Source organism: the organism of the source record quoted next, unplaced genomic scaffold, assembly GCF_019419815.1.
Source record: "Pyrus x bretschneideri cultivar Hongxiangsu unplaced genomic scaffold, Pyrus_bretschneideri_v1 Contig33, whole genome shotgun sequence".
Lineage (NCBI taxonomy): Eukaryota > Viridiplantae > Streptophyta > Magnoliopsida > Rosales > Rosaceae > Pyrus > Pyrus x bretschneideri.
In genome coordinates, this window is record NW_025999646.1 from 3,696,545 (window position 1) to 3,717,364 (window position 20,820).

Here is a 20,820-nt window from a genome sequence, read left to right on the forward strand (position 1 = left end):
GTTGGAAGTTTATCATCGAGTAAACTAGTTTAAAGATTTGAATCTTTAAAACCAAAAAAAAAAATTGACAATGTATGTTTCTAGCTGATAAAAATTTCACATGTATTTTTATCAAACAAATATGTATTAAAATTCAAACAAAGCAATACAAAACTTATTTTTTTTCTTGAATCAGACATTAATACTTGTGCTTTCGCAGTTATTGGCGCAGACTACGCCAAAGACTATCTCAGTCAAATTCGTTGGAGAAACGTAAACGAAGGGGACGAACTGAACAATAAATTGCGTAAAATTTCAAAAGAATCAAGTATAAAATTATTACAACATACGACAGGATGGAGACGCAAGTACCAAAAGGCTAACATATAATATATTATTAAACATGAATTTTCAACAATAATATAATTACATAAAATCTGTTGATTTGATGCTGATGAGATTTGTTCCGTTGATCTTGGATAAATATAATTTATGTTTCTTCCCTTACTAAAGATTTGAAACAAAGAAACTTGACAGCGTCTATGTTAAACTGTATTAATTAGCTTAAGAAAATTATCACAGGTTGAGCCTAAGTTTTTTTTCGTTATTAACTAAATATGCGTTAAAATTCAAAAAAATCAAACTTAAAATACATATGTACAAGAAGCTGAAAAAGGTATAAGAAAAAAAAAAGATGTTTGTAAATTGTACTATATAATTTATTTAATTAAAATGAGAGAATTAAGATTGGTGCCTAAATATACGATGGACTACAATTGCAAAATAATGAAAATTACATGTAAATGTTTTTTTTTTTTCCGCTGAAAGCTCTTATTCCTGCAAGAAACTTGCATTGAACCGAAATATTATGTGACGAGTGCTGTGAAAATGTGTGAATATAGATTTCGTTGGCATCCAAACTCGTCGTATGTAAAATAAGTGCTTTACAGTAATTTGAGATTGGACTTACACATTCCATATACAGTTAATCGTCTCTAAGTTCAGTTAATGGATTCCAATGATCTATGTCGTTATCTCTTGCTGAACGGGCCACAACAATAGAAATCGTCAAGCCATTGACCGAGCAATTGTGAGCACTTCCTGCTACTTGATCATGATGATCAATACATCTCCCTGTAAAGAAGGCTAGTCCCTCAGGTTTAGAAAGACTAATGGTTTCACTTTTCAACATAAGAACAACTGATAACATGGTCGGCATGTTGTTTACATCTTCTTGAACACACAATAATCCGATATGAACGTACCTCAGGAATTCATTTGGACTGCATGAGCCTTTCAACAACGGATCCATCAACTCCAACACTTTCCCTGCATTCCGAAATTTCCAAGCCTGCAATTATAATTTCATGCTAATTAAGAATGTAGTGATATATTGATTATGATTTTCTATATACCTACATTAATTTATTTGAGATATTTTGTATAAGCTAACTCAAGTAAAGACTTTACATACGTAGCCTATAAGAGTCGGTGCACCATTTGTCAGATGAAAACCCAAAAAGTTCTTTCTCCCCGTTATGATCTCAAGCAAAAGTACTCCGAAGTTGTATACATCGGATTTTATTGAATACAATCCCTATATTGCATACTATGGAACCATGTAACAACTGAATTGCAAAAATAGATAAGAATTGGAATATGTAAGATAAATTAACTTGTCATGCCCCAATCCCAATATATGTCCACGATCGACATGTGACGTCACCACATCCCTATTTATCTATCGGTGTTGTTGGAGTGGGTCCTCGGCCCGTCAACCTAAAAAATTCTACATGGTATTAGAGTCAGGTGACGGGCTCGTACTGCCACATGATTGGGTGGGTCCCTTTTGGCCCCGCACGATGGGTGAGTCCTGACATGGCTCCACGTAGGCCAATGTTGCCACATGATTGGGTGGGTCCCCATTTGACCCCGTGTGTTGGATGAGCCCCGACTTGGCTCCACGTGGTTGCCGATGTGTGGATCTCCACGTGTGACCCATAAAAATAAGGTCACACGTGTGGGGGCGTGTTGAATCCCACATCGGCCAAAGGGCCAAAAGAAGAAGAGTTTAAATAGAATTACCTCACTTTAACTAATAACGAAATCTTTTGTGATAAAATCTCACACTTGACGGATTGAGCAAATGGTAATGTATGAACAGTATTGATGTTGTTGAAGTGCGCCCTCGACCCGTGAACCTGAAAAATTCTACAACCACGATGATGATAATTACTTTTGTGTTACTCTTCTTTGCTGCTGGAACCGGTGGTGGAATATTTGCTGGCGACAATAAAAGTTAACGACACCATAAATTGGAATTGTTATTGAATGACATTAATATCTTTTTGGGGGGCTAGTGTATAACTTTAGGCCCTTCCCTGATGGAGGCTGGAGGCGGTGAGCCGGAGTAGAAGAGGTAAACTTCAAACCTAAAATTGCAACTGGGTTTTAGAAATCTGTACAGCGAAGTGAAACCTGTGTTGGAAAAGAATAGTATTTAGTTTTATTCTGTTGTTTGAATTCTTGGTTAAGCCCATTGGAATTAGATTATTGATATCTTGCCTATTAGAATTAGGTTTAGTTGACTATATATATAGTGCTTATATTATCCTTCTTCCTAACAATTAATTATTGTAAAATAGAAAATAGAATCTTTCAAGACAAAAATAGAAGTGATGCAAATATTTGAATGCGGAGAGGGGCCGAATCCATAGGGGACTGCCTGGAAGTGGAAGGACGGAGGAAGTAGGGAGATAGCAGAACACTTCAGACTTGGTTGGTGTCATATGGTGTAGGATTCTCTCCTTCTTATTCTCATCCCCTTCCCTTCCATCCTCTTACACATTATTTTTTTTCTTATTATCTCTATAAAAAAACCAATATAAGATGTTGACATGGTTTAACTGTAACCGTTCAAATAAGAAGAGAGGGAAGGGGAGAGAGATTAGAAGATGAGAGAATTCTCTTCCGTGTCATACTGTCATTAACTAGCTAGTTAGTGGTTGGCGCCTATATTTTAGTAGTCATAGGATCAAATTTGATTAATTGTTGACTTCAGATTGTGTAAGTAAATTGAGAAAGATTTACATATACGAATATACCGTACCAAATAAAACATTAATATGTATAAACTGTTTTTCATATAGCATTTAACAATTAGCACAAAACGGAATAATAACAGTGTATTCATGTCTTGAAATTTGCTCTCATACAATGACAAGAATAGCTAAGCTCATTTGTTCATTCATTTAATTTATAAAATAAATAAAAATAGCAACAAAAAAAAAAAAAAAAGCACCGTTGAGAGAAAAATAAAGGAAAATGCAAATCACAACCCGAACGTGCAATGATGGGTAACAACACACTGAAGAAGATTCAACAGAGAACGAAAGAGAAACCCACTGAATTTTTGACAAAGAGAAAAGAACCTTTTTCCGATCACAGGCGTGAAAACTTGAACCTTGTCAATCACGTTATGTGGGAAAATTATCATGTCGCGAGTCCACCAAGGGCCAAAGGTAGTCAGTTGACCCTGTGAAGGCCGAAAAAATGGTTTGGGATCAGCTCCAGTGATCCCTTTGATCGTCTGGCTGGTGACGCTTCGGTGCCCACCATCTTTTGACGAAATGACTAAACGAATTGCCTGATGTTGATGTTTCTGCTGACGAGCTTTCCTTTTTAAACGATTTAGTTTTGAACCTGGTCTTTAGTTCTCGTTTTTTTTTTTTTTTTTTTTTTAATTTTTTTTTACAAATGTTTTAAAAGAAAAATAAAATAACAATAAACCTCCTTATATCCACACCCACCCCCGATTACTCCCCCCAAAAAAAATCCAAATCAATGTCATATCATCTCCCAAATTGGACCCGAGCCACCCTGACCCCACAAACCCGCCACCACATGCGGCCATTTTCCCAATTGTTCTACTTCGGAGGAAAAATGCCGGTTGTTTAGGTAATGACAGACTGACAGAGTAGCTTAAGAATAACAAGGGTGAAATGCCGATTTACTCTATAAACTATCATCTCAATGAAAATTAGGTCCTCAATTATTTTTGGTAAAATAAGTCCCTAAATTTATTAAAAATTGCTAATTTCATACATACTGTTATATTCAAAGTTATTTTATTCTATTTTTCGTCAACTTAAGTCACTTTAGACATTTTGAAGTGTAAAACCGTCATTTTTTTTCATCTATAAGCGCTTAACATTTCATATAGGTTACAAATCTAACGAATAATTTATACTCAAAAGTTAACTCTATACACTATTTCTTTATGAAAAAACTACCAATCAACCCTCAAATGTGTATCACATGCAAGTAACGTGATTTAAATTGATAAAAATTTGAAAATAGTAGCTTCGAATATAATATTAGGAATGTAATTGGCAAATTTTTATAATTCAATGACTAATTTTTCTGGAAAAAAAAAATTTATGGACCTAATTTTCACTCAGGTGATAATTTAGGGACTAAATTGACAATTCACCATACGAATAGTTATGGATTTGCATAAAAGAACACAATCTTCGTTTTCTACTCTATGTAAGGCTATACTTGGTAAATAATACATGAAAAAAAAAATAGAATGTACAATTTGAGGAAGATGCTGGAAATGATCGTTACGATAGTGAGTATCAAAATGTTTAATTCGGTTATTACCGAATAAAGGACTCACTAAACCATGTCAATCACGTTATGTGGAAAATGAAGATATTGAAGAAACTTATAATATAGATTACATTTGTATCTTTGATGTTTTCAATCCTAACAATGGTCGATCATCTTACGAAAATCCCTACTTTTGCAGGTGGTAAAATCCCTATAAAAAAACAACCAAATCAAAGTTCAAATCAAAGTTGAAAAGGGAAGCATTCATCGAAACAAAAGCTGTCGAAACAAATTTAAAGAAGTTTAATTGCAGAAATTGACGAAAAAGTGTCTGGGGAAAAAAAAAAAAAAGAACCAAAACATAAAACAGATTTTGGAGAACCCAAAACATAACACTGATTCTGGAAAAAAATCAGATACAAGTTTGTTTTGTCTGTGCACAAACAAACATTGTATCTATAAAGAAAAGAACCAAAATCCAGAAATAGTGACTTAAATTCCATAAACAATGATTTAAATTTTAGAAACAGTGACTTAAATTCCATAAACAGTGACTTAGATTACAGAAACAGTTTATGTTTTAACCTTAGACTGTTTCTTTTCTTTCATGCATCAGTTGATTATATTTAAGAAACATGATGTTTATTTTACTTTGAATTCAAATACATTAAATTTCACTATTTCTTTTCTAACTTACATTTAAGAAATAGTGTGTCTATTTCATTTGGATCCATAAACAGTGACTTAGATTACATAAACAGTAACTTAATTTCCAGAAACAGTGACTTAAATTCCAAAAACAATGTTGCTTAAAATCTAGAAACAATATATTTTTTCAATCCAGAAACAGTGACCCGTCGTTATTATTGAATAACATGCAGACTTCAAATTTATTTTCTGGAGAAACAAACGATGAACTGTGCTGATGAAGAAAAATTGAAAAACAATACCTCTTCAAAGAAAAAGAAGAATGTTTGCAAAACAACGATGTACTCCATTAACGACAAAAATCTAGAACTCAACCTAAAAATGTTAGGGGTAAAATCAACAAATCATAATTTATTATAGTTGAGCCATTTTTAGTTGGACTACTTTAATATGAGCCTTGTATTAATCATTAAGCAAAACTTATAACATGATTTTTTTAGGGTAAAGTACAAAAAATTACCTCAACTATTGGTCTCACGACACTTTCATACCTCATCTTTTTAAAATGATAATGTCATACCTCATCTTACGAATTTGTGCCAATGTCATACCTCCGTCAGTTTTTCTGTTAGTTTGTCTGTTAAATGCTAACGTGGCTAAATACGGGGGTCACTCACTAATCTACTTGGATTAAAATATAATTAAATATATATTTTAATATTTTAAATTTTAAAAAATATATATATTAAATCTCTCTCTCTCTCTCTTCTTTCTCTCTTCTCTGCATCCCCAAAACCCCTTCCCACCCGACCCCCCCTTCCTCTTCCCACCCGTCCCCCCCCACCTTCCTTCACCACCCTCTCTCTCCCCTCTCTCTCTCTCCCATCTCCTTTTCATCTCCACCATAGTCTCCTTCATCCCCACTTCTTTCTCTCGCTGTGCCCAGAACCCCCTAAACCCACCTGGATTTTTTCATCCGCCCTCCTTTGTCGGATCTACCTGCAAGCTTCGACCCGCTTCCCTCTTCTACTTCATTGCCTACCGCCGATCCGCCGTCTCTGAAGTTGTCAAGGTGAAAGGGAGAGAAGAAGAGCTATTAAGGTTGGGGTCAACGAGGTTGCCGTCTTCCCCTAACCCAAACCCAGATCCCACCCCAAACCAGCCACTCCCATTCCCACAAGGTGCCTCTCTTCTCTTCCTCCGTCGCTCTCTCTATTTTTAACCTACAAGCATGCATAAAAAACAAAGCACCCACCAATCCTGAGAACACACCATTAACAAAAGTTAAAAAATTCATCTCGCAAAAGTATTCGAACCCATATGGGTAGTTTGGTAAGGAAGGGGATGAGATCAATAGAGGGAATGGGTACCCGGAGAGGGGTGAGGTTGGTGTGTCAGAGATCGGTGACTTCGATGTCGTCAGTTAGAATGGGGAAGAAGGTGATGGTTGTTGGTGGATGAAGTTGACGATGAAGAAGAGAGAAGGGAGGGTGAGTGCGAGTTGCAGATGAAAGAAAGGTGGGTGGGGTTATAGATGAGAGAAGGGAGAAAGGGGGTGGATGGGGAATAAAAGAGGTGGATCGGATTTGGGGAAGACGGGAGGGGGAAAGGGGGTGGGTCCCCATGTAAAAAAAAAATTAATTAATATTTTAATATTTAGTTAATTTTTAATATTTTATTAATTAATTTTATTAATTTTTAATATTTAATTAATTTTTTAATATTTTATTAATTAATTTAAGCCATGTCACTATTTAAGCCAAGCCACGTCAGCACTTAACAGAAAAACTGACGGAGGTATGACATTGGCACAAGTTCGTAAGATGAGGTATGACATTGTCATTTTAAAAAGATGAGGTATGAAAGTGTCGTGAGACCAATAGTTAAGGTAGTTTTTTGTACTTTACCCATTTTTTATTAAAAATAATATTTTTCAAGTCATTTTCATTATTTTTTTAATTTAATGATTAGTACAAAGTTCAATTTAAATCAGCCTAGCCCAAGCAACGACTTTCTGAGTTTGCCCCTGAAGGCAAGCTTTCTCATTTATCTCTCCCTTCCTGTCTCAATCTCCCTGTCTAATATCTGTTACCGTTTATTGAATAGTGTCCTAGCTAACTCATCCCCATCACCATCATGCATTCTCCTTCGCTGTCCCCCAGAACCAGTGATTCCAACCCTCTCTGCTCCCACACAACCCTCACCTTCATAACTCAGGCGAAGACTGCTTCTTCTCCAGTCATCGGAATGCACCCGCTAACGACTACTTGCTTGATTATTTCTTAATTAAAATAAAAAAAATTTAATTTATTAATTGTCAAATAAAAATTCTTAATTTATTATTAGTTAATTAATTTTTTATTTCAATTTAGCAATTGAGTGGACCCCGCTCTTGCCACATCATCATTTAATAGCCAATTTAACAGAAAATTTAACGGAGATCTAACATTGCAACGAATTTATAAATTGAGGTATGACACTGTAATTTTTAAAATATGAGATATGAGATTATGGTTTGACTCATAATTGAGGTAGTTTTATGTAATTTACCTTAAATTATAGGGGCTTTTAGATCCAGGTCCAAAAACGTAGAGTGTTTTTATGAGGGAGTCCAGTTATCTAATTATATGTTTTTATTTCTTTTATACTCATTTTATATTTTCTAAAAATATTAAAAATCAATTAAAATCTTCTAATATTATGCATTTTCCAACTCCAAAATAATATATTTAATATCTTGTAACAAAACTAAAATAAATTTATCTGCAAAACATTCTACCCTAACTCAAGTAACAAATATATGAATGTATATAATATACCTACACGTGAGATATGAAACCTAATTAAAGGGTAGAAAAAACATAACATACCTACAAGTAAGACACATTAATCAGTGACAGGTTGATTATAAAAAAAGAATCTGTCATATAGGTAGATAAATATAATTAACCTGTAATATAGGTCGATTACAAAAATTAAAAATAAAATCTATAAATGGGGTTTAAAGTAGGAGGAAGAACGAGAAATAACAAAAAGATAAATAAAAAGAAATAAGCAAAGAGATAATTGGGAAGAAATTTGATTTTTATAATAAATCTTATCATTGAACAGATAACTATTGATAATTAAATATAACAAATTGGACTTATTTTAATAAAATGGACTATTCCTACTATTGGCTAAAAAAATTGGACTTATATCAAGTTTCCCCTAAATTATATATAGAGAGCATACTCTTTGAAGTTTTCCTTTTGTTTGAACTTGGAATTTGATGAGTCGATATTATGCTATATATTTTATCCTATTTTTAGTTATAATTTATTGGTTATTTGGTGAGATTTTAATACTTTGAATTATATTTCCAATATAGGACATTCGTCTTCCTCTCGAGCAAGTGATCGAACAGACGAATTTTGAAGTGATTCCAATGGAGGATGTTCGTGAGTCTCTCAACTTGTTCATGTCAAAGTTTCATATTTTTCTACCATAATTCAACTTGCCCAACTTGCCCAGCTTGCCCATGGGTGCTCACTTCTCTTCTGCAATGGTGGAAGCTGCTTTGTATTATCTGCTTAGGCACCCCAAGGCTCAAACTGTCGCACGGTATGAAAACAGAGATCGGTGGAGAGATCGAGAGAGAGGGAGAGAAAGAGATTCGACTGATTCAATTGCAAAAATGGTAGAAATGGAATTGAATTGAAAATAAAAATGATAATGGAGAATAGACGGAGAGATCAAGAAAGGGAGGAAAGATTAAATAGGCAAAGACTTGTCGTCAACCGCAAAATCGGAAACTTATTGCTTGAGTCGGTCTTATTGGGCTGGTTTGATGTTGAATTTGGCCTATCATGGTTTTTTTATATGCAAAAATTTTGCTCACGGATGGACAAGGCATTGCCTAGCTACCTGACTGTCTCTACCTTTCTCCGGCAAGATGTTGTTAACCAGCTTGTGTTTGGATTTAATATGCCTGGCTAGTTTGATTAATCAAATTATCTCCTAATTAACTAATTAAAGCTCAACAACTATTACGATCTGGACAACTTTCTGCTTCAAAGTCGAATGGCTTAAATAATACTCTAAAAACAGCTCCTAAGAAGCTTACAGTGCGGTGAAATGCTTTGAAAAAGGGGTTTACGATGTTTTCTAACCAATTCACAAAGCCGGAAGAATAAACAGATTATTAGCTCACATTTTTTGTGAAAAATGTGAACCTTCGTCTGAGAGATTGGGGCTGGGTTTTGGCTGTCTGCGATGGAGTTTCCGGTCGGGCCTTCAAGAATAAGAAATGGCTGGTTATGGTAATGGTGGTAGCCTTCATTTGGTGCAGGTGGTGGCGCGAAGAGGTCTTTTCGCAGAGGTGGGGTGGATGATGGAAATGGGGTACTGCGTTTTGGATTTGTTAACTTTTGAAGTTTGTGTATTTTGTATTTTGTTCTCGTACTAGGAACAGAAACATGATACAAATATATAGAGGAGTTTGAGTGAGTTGCAAACTACACTCAACACTCAAGACTCTAACCTAGAACTTCCTTGAATCAAGCTGAGAAGTCGGCATAGGAAACATAATTAAGCTCCTTGAATTAAGGAGCTGCCAATCAGCTGCCAACAAGCTGCCAACAAGATAAGACTCTTATACATAATTAAGCTCCTTGAATTAAGGAGCTGCTAACCAGATAAGACACTTATACAACTAGATAAAGCACTACTAGGGTTGACACAAACCCTATTACATAGATAGGACTTTCAATACTCCCCCTCAAGCTGGATCTAGGAGGTTGATGGATCCAAGCTTGCCGAGAAGCTGCTGAAACTGAGGTGATGCTAAAGGTTTAGTGAATAGGTCTGCGAGTTGATCGTAGCTCTTGACAAAATGAGTTTTGATGACCTGTGATTGTACCTGTGCACGGACATAGTGACAATCAACTTCGATGTGCTTGGTTCTCTCGTGGAAGACGGGGTTGGACGCAATGTGCATTGCCGCTTGGTTATCACAAAAAAGAGACATGGACTGAGTAGTAGAGACACCTAAGTCGCACAACAAACCTTTCAGCCATATTAGTTCACAGGCAGTAGATGCCATAGCGCGATATTCAGCCTCAGTGCTGGATCGAGCAACTACGGCTTGCTTTTTACTTTTCCAGGTAACAAGATTGCCTCCCACAAATGTGCAATACCCCGTTGTAGACTTATGATCAATAGAGTTGCCAGCCCAATCAGCATCACAATAACCTGTGATCTCAGTGCTCTGATTCTTTTTCATGATGATGCCACGACCTATTGAACCTTTGAGATACCGAAGTAGTCTCTTGACAAGATTAAAATGCTCCATGGTGGGAAAGTGCATAAATTGGCTAGCAATGCTTACTAAATAGGCTATGTCAGGCCTTGTAATAGTCAAGTAGATCAGCTTACCCACAAGACGCTGATAATAACTGATGTTGGGCAGTGGTTGCCCTTCCAAGCTAAGTTTGAGTTTCGTGTCAAGAGGTGTATTGACAGGTTTAGCATCACTCATGTTTGCTTCCTTGAGAAGGTCCAGAACATATTTCTGTTGGCTGAGAAAGAAACCCTTGGGAGAGGTAGCCATTTCGATGCCAAGAAAATATCTGAGTATGCCAAGATCTTTGATGGCAAAACGTTGTTGCAGTGAATGCTTGAGCTTAGTTATTTCATCCATGTTGTCTCCTGTGATGATTAAATCATCGACATAGACAAGAACAACCAGTTTCCCAGCAGTGCCCGTGCGTACGAACAATGAAGAGTCTGCATTGCTTCTTTTAAAACCAACCGTTGTGAGGACTGAACTTAGCTTGGCATACCAAGCTCTTGGTGACTGTTTAAGACCATAAATTGATTTGTGCAATCTGCACGCAAGATCAGGTTCATGACTTTGAGGATGGCCTGGGGGTAACCTCATGAAGACTTCTTCTTCAAGCTCACCATGTAAGAAGGCGTTCTTTACGTCCATTTGAAACATAGGCCATCCTTTGTTAACAGCAACTGAAAGGAGTACTCTTACAGAGTTCATCTTTGCAACAGGGGCGAATGTTTCTTTGTAGTCCACATCAAATGTTTGAGTAAAGCCACGAGCCACTAATCTTGCCTTGTGTCTTTCTATGGATCCATCTGAGTTGAATTTAACCTTGTATATCCACCTGCAACCTACTGTCTTCTTTCCCTTAGGCAGTGTCTCAATGCTCCAGGTTTTGTGTTGATCAAGGGCATTCAGTTCATCTTGCATGGCTTGCTGCCAAACTGGTGATTGATTTGCTTCTTGGAATGACTGAGGCTCAACATGCTTAGATATAGTACACAGGAAAGCAGTGTGTTTAGGAGACATTTTGTGATAGGACACGTAGTGAGATAGTGGATGTCTTGGTTTGTAAGTGACAAAGTCTTGCAGTCTTGCTGGAGGATGTCTTTCACGAGTAAGGTTGCGTCGAGGTGCAGTCGATTGCAACTCGTAGGATGATTCCTCAGGAGCAATACTGTGGATTGATTCAGAATTGTTGGTATCATTACTTGAGGCTTGGTTGTCATTTTTAGTAGGGACATTTGTGTGATGAACAGGCCCCATTGCATCAGGTACTTCAGTGGCAAGGATTTCAGTTCTTGGCAATGGAAACAAATCCAAGTAATTCTCCCCCTCACTTGAACTATCCAGAGCTTAGCTGTAATAAGGGTTAGTTTCATGAAATCTGACATCCTTGGAAACAATTAACCTCTTAAGTTGTGGATTGTAACATTTGTATCCCTTTTGTGTGGATGAGTAACCAAGGAAAATGCATTTGGTTGCTCTCGGGTCAAGTTTGTCTCGATGCAAGGATTGAACAAGGACAAAACAAATGCATCCAAAGACTTTAAGGTGTGACAAGTCTATTTTCCTGTTCTTTACAATTTCCATTGGTGATTTGAACCCCAAAACCCTGCTAGGTAACCAGTTGATCAGGTAAGTGGCTGCCATAACACTTTGAGACCAAAAACGTTTAGGTACATTCATTTGAAACATCAATGACCTAGTTTTTTCAAGGAGATCTCGATTTTTTCTCTCGGCAATACCATTTTGTTGAGGTGTGCCAACACAACTAGTTTGATGCAATGACTTGGGACATGTATTCGGTGCCATTATCAGACCTTAGAGTTTTGATTTGAGAGGAAAAATGGTTTTTAACAAGACTATGAAAGTCTTTAAACACTTCCATCACTTCACTCTTTGATTTTAACAAATATAACCAAGTTGCTCTTGAATAGTCATCAACAAAGGTTATGAAATATTTGTAACCATCAAAAGACTCACTAGTTGGTCCCCATACATCCGAGTGTACAAGTTCAAAAAGATGAAAAACTCTAGACAAAGATGAACGAAGGGGTAGCTTTGTTGCTTTTGACATGTGGCAAGTTTCAAAATGAATTTGTTCTTTGTCTAAATCTGGAAACAATGTGGACAAAACATGTTGAGATGGGTGTGCTAATCGCTGGTGCCACAAAAACTGGTCTTGAATGGAGACATGTACGAGTATAGACTTTGCTTGTAATCCACTGGGAGAGCTTTTCGAGATGTAATAGAGACCATCTAGGTAAAATCCCTCACCAATCTTCCTCTTGGTGACAAGATCCTGAAAAATAACATTTTCTGGTGAAAAAATGGCTAAGCAGTTTAAGGAATTTGTGATTTTCCCTACTGAGAGAAGTTGGAATGGAAACGAAGGCACGTATAAGGCCATGGACTCTATTTGATCAGATATCAAGTGAATTTTTCCCTTGCCTACAATCCTAGCACCTTCACCATTAGCTACAGACACATGTGATGGTTTATGAAGTTTCTCGAATTTATGCAATTTTGACACTTGATTAGTCATGTGATCTGTGGCACCTGAATCTACAACCCAAAAATCATGCAACTCATTCATTTTAAGAGTAGTTTTGAAAGCATTCATGATACCTTTCATGCCTTGTTGAGGTAAGCGATCAGCATCAGCCAGGAAACCAGCAAACTTGCCAAGCAATGCCGAGGTACTTCCATCTTCATGTTCAGCAGCTCGATCTTCCCTACCCTTCTTTTGATGGAGATAGGCTGCGAACTCATTTATAAGAGTAGCAGGATTTGCAGTGAACTGTTTGTATGGATCAGAACTGTTGAAAGATGAAGATGATAAGGTGTTGGCACGAGGATGTGCTCGACTTGTCTTCTGCGTAGTTTTGTCCTTCATGAAATCTGGCTTAAGTTCTGGATGGAGAATCCAGCACTTATCTCTCACATGCCCGATGTTGTCACAGTGTAGGCACTTTAGATGGGGGTTTTTTCCTTTGTATCTTTGTTCATTTGTCAGATACGCCCTAGCTTCAGTCACAATGGTTTTTGTACCATTGTTCATGACTTTTCTTCTTACTTCCTCACGTTGGATGGTTGCACAAATGCTAGTGAATGATGGTAGCTCAGGATTCATGAGGATATGGCTTCTCAAATCCTCATAGTCTGAGCTCAGACTAGACAGCAATTGAAATATCTTATCTTCTTCAGTTCTTTTAAGAAGCACCGTGGGATTAGTGGTGTGAGGTCTATAGACATCCAGCTCATTCCACATGCTTCTTAGAGAGCCAAGATGTTAAACAAAGGTTTTACCTTCTTGTTGAACGCTGGAGATATCCTTCTTGAGTTGAAAAATGCGGGCAGAATTATTTTGATTACCATACATCTCCTTCACTGTTGTCCAGAGAGTGAGTGACGACTCGGAATAGCTGAAGATCTCAGCAATCTTCCTTTCCATGGAATTAAGCAGCCATGACATGACCAGCTGATCTTTGCAAAGCCACCCTCCATATTCAGGAGAAGTGACTCCAGGAGCAGGAAAACTGCCATCGATGAAACCCAGTTTGGATCTTCCACCTAGTGCGAGACTAACCGCTCTTGCCCACGGTAAATAGTTGAACTCATTCAGTAACACTGAACCGAGTCGTTGATTTGGATTGATATCCATTTCAGAGATGTGAGTGGAAGGAGAAGCAATGATGCTCTCTTCCTCCGAATGCTCATCAGCCATAGTTTTGCTGAAGAGAAATCACAACGTAAGATATTTAAAGACAAGCTTCAGAAGGATGCCTGCTCTGATACCATGTTAACTTTTGAAGTTTGTGTATTTTGTATTTTGTTCTCGTACTAGGAACATAAACATGATACAAATATATAGAGGAGTTTGAGTGAGTTGCAAACTACACTCAACACTCAAGACTCTAACCTAGAACTTCCTTGAATCAAGCTGAGAAGTCGGCATAGGAAACATAATTAAGCTCCTTGAATTAAGGAGCTGCCAATCAGCTGCCAACCAGCAGCCAACAAGCTGCCAACAAGATAAGACTCTTATACATAATTAAGCTCCTTGAATTAAGGAGCTGCCAACCAGATAAGACACTTATACAACTAGATAAAGCACTACTAGGGTTGACACAAACCCTATTACATAGATAGGACTTTTAATAGGATTCTGGGTTGTGGGTTCTTAATTTATTCGTTAACTCGAGCTTCTTGTCCCACTTTGGGTTCAGATCTTGCTGCTTCGTCTTCGTCCTCTGTTGTTGCCCGTCGAAGTTGACGATCGCATTGGCCCTTGCCAGGTTCAGATCTCATTCCTCATTTTCCCTTCGGATTCGTATTTTTTCAACTTTATGAAATTTATGCCAATCTTTTTCGATATTTTTCTGGGTTTTGTATGAACATATGTGGGTTGAAGTTGAAGAGGAGAGAGAGTTATGGAGGTTTGGATAGAGAAGAAGAGGAGACAGAGGGGGGAAGAAGGAGGAGGGGAAAATGAAGATACTTTCATGGTTTAGGGAGTGTGTGAAGGTCTGAGAAGGTGTTGGATGAGAGTGAGAGGGAGAGAGTGTTGCGGCGGCAATGGTGGAACTGGGTTCTTGCAAGAAGCAAGAGAGACGATGGAGAGGGTGTGCGTTTTATAATTAAAAATTATTTTATTTGTTTTTATCCACGTGGCACAAATTTTGTAGGTCTCCTATGGCCATGTAAGTAAATAATGGAATGATTGACTGAAATAGTAACAGTTGTATGAAATAGTAGTAAATATATGAGATTGAAATGTTTTAAAGTTGTTGTAAGAAGTTGTAATTGACTCCAAACTTATTGGGATAAAATGTAATTTATCTAAAAAAAATACTAACGGAGTCTAGATGTTAAATCTGGGGGCTTAAAAATCTTCGACATGCCGTACATCATTTAACAACCTTCAAAGGAAATTTCACAAAATAGGTCTAATTAAGTTTTATATAGGAATTTTCAAACCGATCAAACACTTTGAGTGCAATTTCAAAGTTTAGGTTTATTCTAGCAAGCACTATAAAAAATACAAAGGCTAGCAAAATCAACACAAATCTCACACTTTGCTCGATTTACTATCGAGGGTATAGTTCAGAAATCGATGCTTCATTAACGGATAATGACAATGAGTTGCTAGCAGGTTGCTCAGATGAGCTACAAGTCATTGATGGAATGTTCGGATCTGTCCTACTGTGCAGGAAATATGCTGGCTTTTGAGGTGATGGCATACTCAAAGAATAACTGCTTAGCATGAGAAGTATCTATTGCATTTTCGATCTTATATCTGGATCTTCCTGAATACAGAGTAACCCAATATGGATACATGTAATTACTTCACTTCTTGAATATGAATCTCTTAGATTTATGCCAGCAATTATAACAGTGTCATGTCCCTCCAATATCTCCAAACCTGCAAAAAGAAAAGGGATCTTTTAATATAGACACCTCAATTTTAAATTTTTTAGATTAAACATCTATGTCTTTTGGTGATTTGATTAAACTTTTTTTGTCATAATTTTGATGCTATATGCACATTATATTGTAACAAATTTCCTATAATTTAGCATTTTGATTACTCTCCTCCGTTAGAGATAAGTGTAAAAAAAAAAAAGTTGGTTAGATTCAATTTATTTTCACAATAATGCTACAATTTAGCATAGAAACATAATGTCATTCTCACATGCACAACCAACCAAGCCATAGAAACATAATGTTTATAGACGTGAAATAAATGAAAGGAGAATCAATGAGAATAAACAAGAGGAGAAGTGGAGAAGGATATATTTTTTGCCGCTTGGTTCTTCCGCTGCTGCTTCATTGTACTTGCCATACCAAAATATATAAAATAATATTGTATCTAAGTTCAAAATTACTAATTTTTTTCCGAATGATGTACCCTTACCAAAAAGAAAATAATCAAGACTTTTGTTTGGCACATATTCATAAACAAGTAGGGTTTCCTCTCCTTCCAAACAAATCCCAGAAGCCTAACAAGGTTTCTATGTTGAAGTTTGGCTGCCAATGCAACCTCGTTCTTAAATTCTTGGACGCCTTGTCAAGAGCTTTTTGACAACCTCTTCACTGCAATTTCTTGTTCATTAGCAAGTGTTCCCTGACATATGAGGCATTTTATCCAATCAATTTCGTTGGCATGCATCTTATATATATTTAGAATGGTACAAGTTGAACCCGAGATTCTAAGAATTGAGCACTGTACATTAAGAATTAATAATTTCAAAGACAAAATAAGGGTAGATATATATGTTATCATTTTCAATTTTCATACCTTGAAAACTACACCAAATCTGCCTTCACCTAACTTGTTATTATCAGAAAACTTGTTTGTGGCGGTTTCAATAGTTCCCAGGTCTTATTGCAAGGACTCAACAGTCTTTGTATCATCCTTAGCTAAGACAGTAAGTTTCAAAATATTACATGAAAAGACCAGAAAAACGTAGCGAGCAAATGATAACCATGCACACTCATTGAATTGAGTAAATCAAACGAAAACTATGATAAACTAATCTTATTGTTTTCAGGAAACTAAATTAGCAAAAGTTCCAACATGAGATGAGATAGTGTGACAATAAGCGTTGCACTTACCTTCAATTTCAAGTTGTACCCCTCGTTTCTTGATTCTCGAAGAAACGCATATGCCGCTGAGAATTCTAACAAAAGCAACCAAAACCACGACCACGACGGTGATGATAATTACTTTTGTGTTACTCTTCTTTGCTGCTGGAACCGGAGGTGGAATATTTGCTGGCGGCACCAAATGTTCACGACACCATAAATTGGAATTGTTATTGAATTACAATTAATATCTTTTTGGGGGCTAGTGTATACCTTAGGCCCTTCTCTGATGGAGGCTGGCGGCGGTAGGGCGGAGGAGTAGAAGGGGTAAACTTCAAACCTAAGATTGCAACTGGGTTTTAGAATTCGTCCCCCAGCATTTCTTCTAGGAATTTGTGTTGCAGCTTCCAGAAGACACCAATTGCAATCTCCAGATAACGGGTCCTGCGTGCACTGCCCAAATCAGTACAGCGTAATGAAACCTGAAACACTCGTTTCTTTCGTCGCAAACTTGTGACTGCTATTGGAAGTCTGAGCGGCCACCTCGGTGACCGTAGCTGCCAGTACCTCGTTGAACCGGTATTGGTCCGTTATACTTCTTGCACTCTGCGTGTTCTACATGTACACGTAAGGCTTGTCGTCCGCCCTGGAAAAGAAGGACTCGTTGGAGTGGCGTAGCATGCAGTCGTAATACCAGATCACCACCTATTTTTCTACGGGGTAGCGTTGTGGGGCCTCGGCGATTGCAGTGGCGACACAGGTTTCACAAGCGTCGGTGCCCACGACGTCGCCGCGGCAGAGGAAGAGGCCGTAGATGGTGTTGTTTGGGGTTTGGACTGTGGTGTTTTAGAAGCCGGTGGAGCGATTGGCGTTGGAGGAGAGGGTGGAGAGGAGGCGGTTGACGTTGGACTGGAAGGTGGAGTTTAGGGTGAAGGTGGTGGTGTTTGGACAGACATGGCAGAGATAATCTGCTTCCGTATTGGTCAGAAAGCTGGGCAGAGTAAAAATGGAGAAAATCAAAAGAAGGGTAGTCTCATGCTTTTCATTTTTTGGTGATTCATCGTAACATCATTGGTTTCTGTACTGAGTATTAACAAGAGCAATGCAGGGGTGGTGGTAAGACTTTTCAGTTTTGGGTGTTGACCAGAAGAGTTCCTCTCGTGCAACTGGGCTTTAGCATCAGTGCCATCAACCTCTAATAAGTGAGAGATTTTTCAGTGTGATCGGCACATGAGGTGGTATATCATGTGTAACTATAAAAATTGTGAGATTTATGTGTTAAAAGGTTAATAACTTAAAAATAAAATTTCACACCACTTACATAAAAACACGTGGTGTACCTATCCGTATTCCTGTCATAATAAAAAATTTCTCCTAATAAATGCTTGCAACTTGTTCAAAAGTTGCATTATTCTGTCCACTAACCAATTGTTTAGTGGTGAATTGGTAAAAAAAAAAAAAAAAAAAAAAAAGGTGATTTTAGGGATACCGAATTTTTAAGCTAATTTTTTAAAACTAAATAACATAATTGTTGATAATTAAATTATGTTAATTAACGTACTTATGTTTTATTGATGACACATTTTTTAATTTAAAATTTTAATTTCCCTAATTTATCTTTTGATTAAGCCCACCTTGTCTGTATCTTGTGTTCATAAGAAAGGTTTAGGTCAGCTGATAAACCTTTGACCCGTGTTTGATGGTTTCTTCGTTGTCGCCTTCTTCTTCTTCTCTTGGTTTTTCAAAGTGATCTGTTCATGATTGAAATGTAGCCATGAATTGACAAGAGTGTCTGAACCGCCAAACAAGTTTTGTCCTAAGAGTTGAGTCGATTGGAAATTTTAGCCAAACAGTTCTTGCCTTTTTTTCCTCCTCAAATATTCAACAATTACATCTTTGATTTTTTTTTTTTTCCTTCTTTCTTTTTACAAGGTTACTACTCTTAAACTTGAACTTGGATCTAAGGGGGCCGAAATTGTCTTGACCAACCGATCTAATCAACTTCTGCTATTGAACGCGTTCAATTAATTCTTTCGACACTTCTTTAGTCTTCAAAATCTTGCAAAATATTCCTCATTTGTGGGTCTAGATTGAATCTTCTATGTTTACCTAATCTGAGTTGAATCTTCTCTGATTACCTACCCCTTTAAATTTTTGTGTCACATAATAAATTTACAATGTACTAAAATAATTATGAATTTGCATAAAAGAACACAATCTTCGTTTTTTGCTCTATGTACAGTCTATATGTTGTAAATAATACATGAAAAAACTAGTACGTACAATATGAGGAAGATGCTTGAAAATGATTGTTACAATAGTGAGTACCAAAATGTTTAATTCGGTTATTATAGACTAAAGGACTCGCTAAACCGTGTCAATCACGTTATGTGGAAAATCAAGACATTGAAGAAATTCAAAATACAGATTACATTTACATCTTTGATGTTTTCTATCCTAACAATGGTTGATCATCATAGGAAACGAAATTCAAGTTTTATATTTGCTAACAAATAAATATAAACATATATGAAGAGTCCAAGCACCTGCAGAATTTTATGCAATTTATTATCATATAAACAAATAGAAATTTCGCCTAAAACTTGTATGTGCAGTCTAGTAGAACGTTCACCTTTTTAAGAATGGCTGATACTATGTCGATAAATTTTGTTAATTGTCTAGAGATGATTGTATATATAAGAAGATTTTAGAATACATAACAGTAACAACTTATCTATTCACACTATCTAGGGTATACTTCAGTGATAGATCCTTCATAAACGGACGGAGATGACTTGCTAATAGATTGAGTGGAGTCCAGCGTTGCCTCTAACATATTTCCCATTGCTCTACTTTGGAGGAAAAAGGCCGGTTGTTGAGGTAATGGCAGAGAAACAGAGTAGCTATTGAGCATGAGTACTATCGATTGCATTGTTGGCCTGTCAGCTGGATCTTCCTGAACACAAAGTAAGCCGATGTGGATGCATCTAATTACTTCAGTCCTCGAATAAGAGTCCCTCAGACACGGATCCAACAATTCCAAAGGTGCCCCATCTCTCCATAACTTCCAAGCCTGCATAAAATTCAAAAGTTTAATTCATGATGCTATGTCAATGTAGGAGAACAGAACACTACACCTTTCATTTTAAGCTTACATGGCTCATGAGGTCCTCAGCTGCATCAGTCTGAAAGAAGTAACTGTTCTTCTTGCCACTGATGATTTCTAGAACTAAAACACCGAAACTATACAGATCGGACTTGACAGAAAAATGTCCATGCATTGCATACTCGGGAGACATATAACCACTACAAGGAGCATAACCATTAGTATAGAAATAATAACAAAGATGTAACGAGAAAACATTTCAGATTCAATTCGATAATTGCAAAACAAAAGTGGTCGTGAGAAAAGAATGAAATAGGTAACTTACTATGTTCCGACAATTCTATTTGTGCTTGCTTGAGTTTGATCAACCCCAAATATCCTGGCCATGCCAAAGTCAGATATTTTTGGATGCATCTCCCCATCTAACAATATATTGCTGGCTTTGAGATCACGATGTATAATTCTAAGTCGGGAATCTTCATGTAGGTACATGATTCCTCGAGCAATTCCTGAAATAATCTTGTAACGTGTTGACCAATCCAATTGCCCCTGTTTCTCAGGGTCTGCA

At 36.9% G+C, this 20,820-nt stretch overlaps 1 protein-coding gene and 1 pseudogene across 2 annotated transcripts in view; both read right to left on the reverse strand.

The window, feature by feature from the left end:
• Window positions 1-20,820, reverse strand: part of LOC108866008 (cysteine-rich receptor-like protein kinase 10) — a 29,196-nt gene that overhangs the window by 6,396 nt on the left and 1,980 nt on the right. Inside the window, exons 5-7 of one of the 2 annotated variants that reach the window (XM_048591048.1) lie at window positions 20,578-20,815; window positions 20,302-20,452; window positions 19,694-20,219 (exon numbers count right to left, since the gene is read on the reverse strand). In XM_048591048.1, coding sequence (XP_048447005.1) covers window positions 19,890-20,219; window positions 20,302-20,452; window positions 20,578-20,815 — 719 coding nt within the window. In that variant the 3' untranslated portion in view covers window positions 19,694-19,889. Of the gene's footprint in view, window positions 1-19,693; window positions 20,220-20,301; window positions 20,453-20,577; window positions 20,816-20,820 lie in introns of those variants that run through there. The other variant, XM_048591049.1, reaches the window with a different exon arrangement.
• Window positions 15,994-18,505, reverse strand: LOC125480381 (annotated as a pseudogene).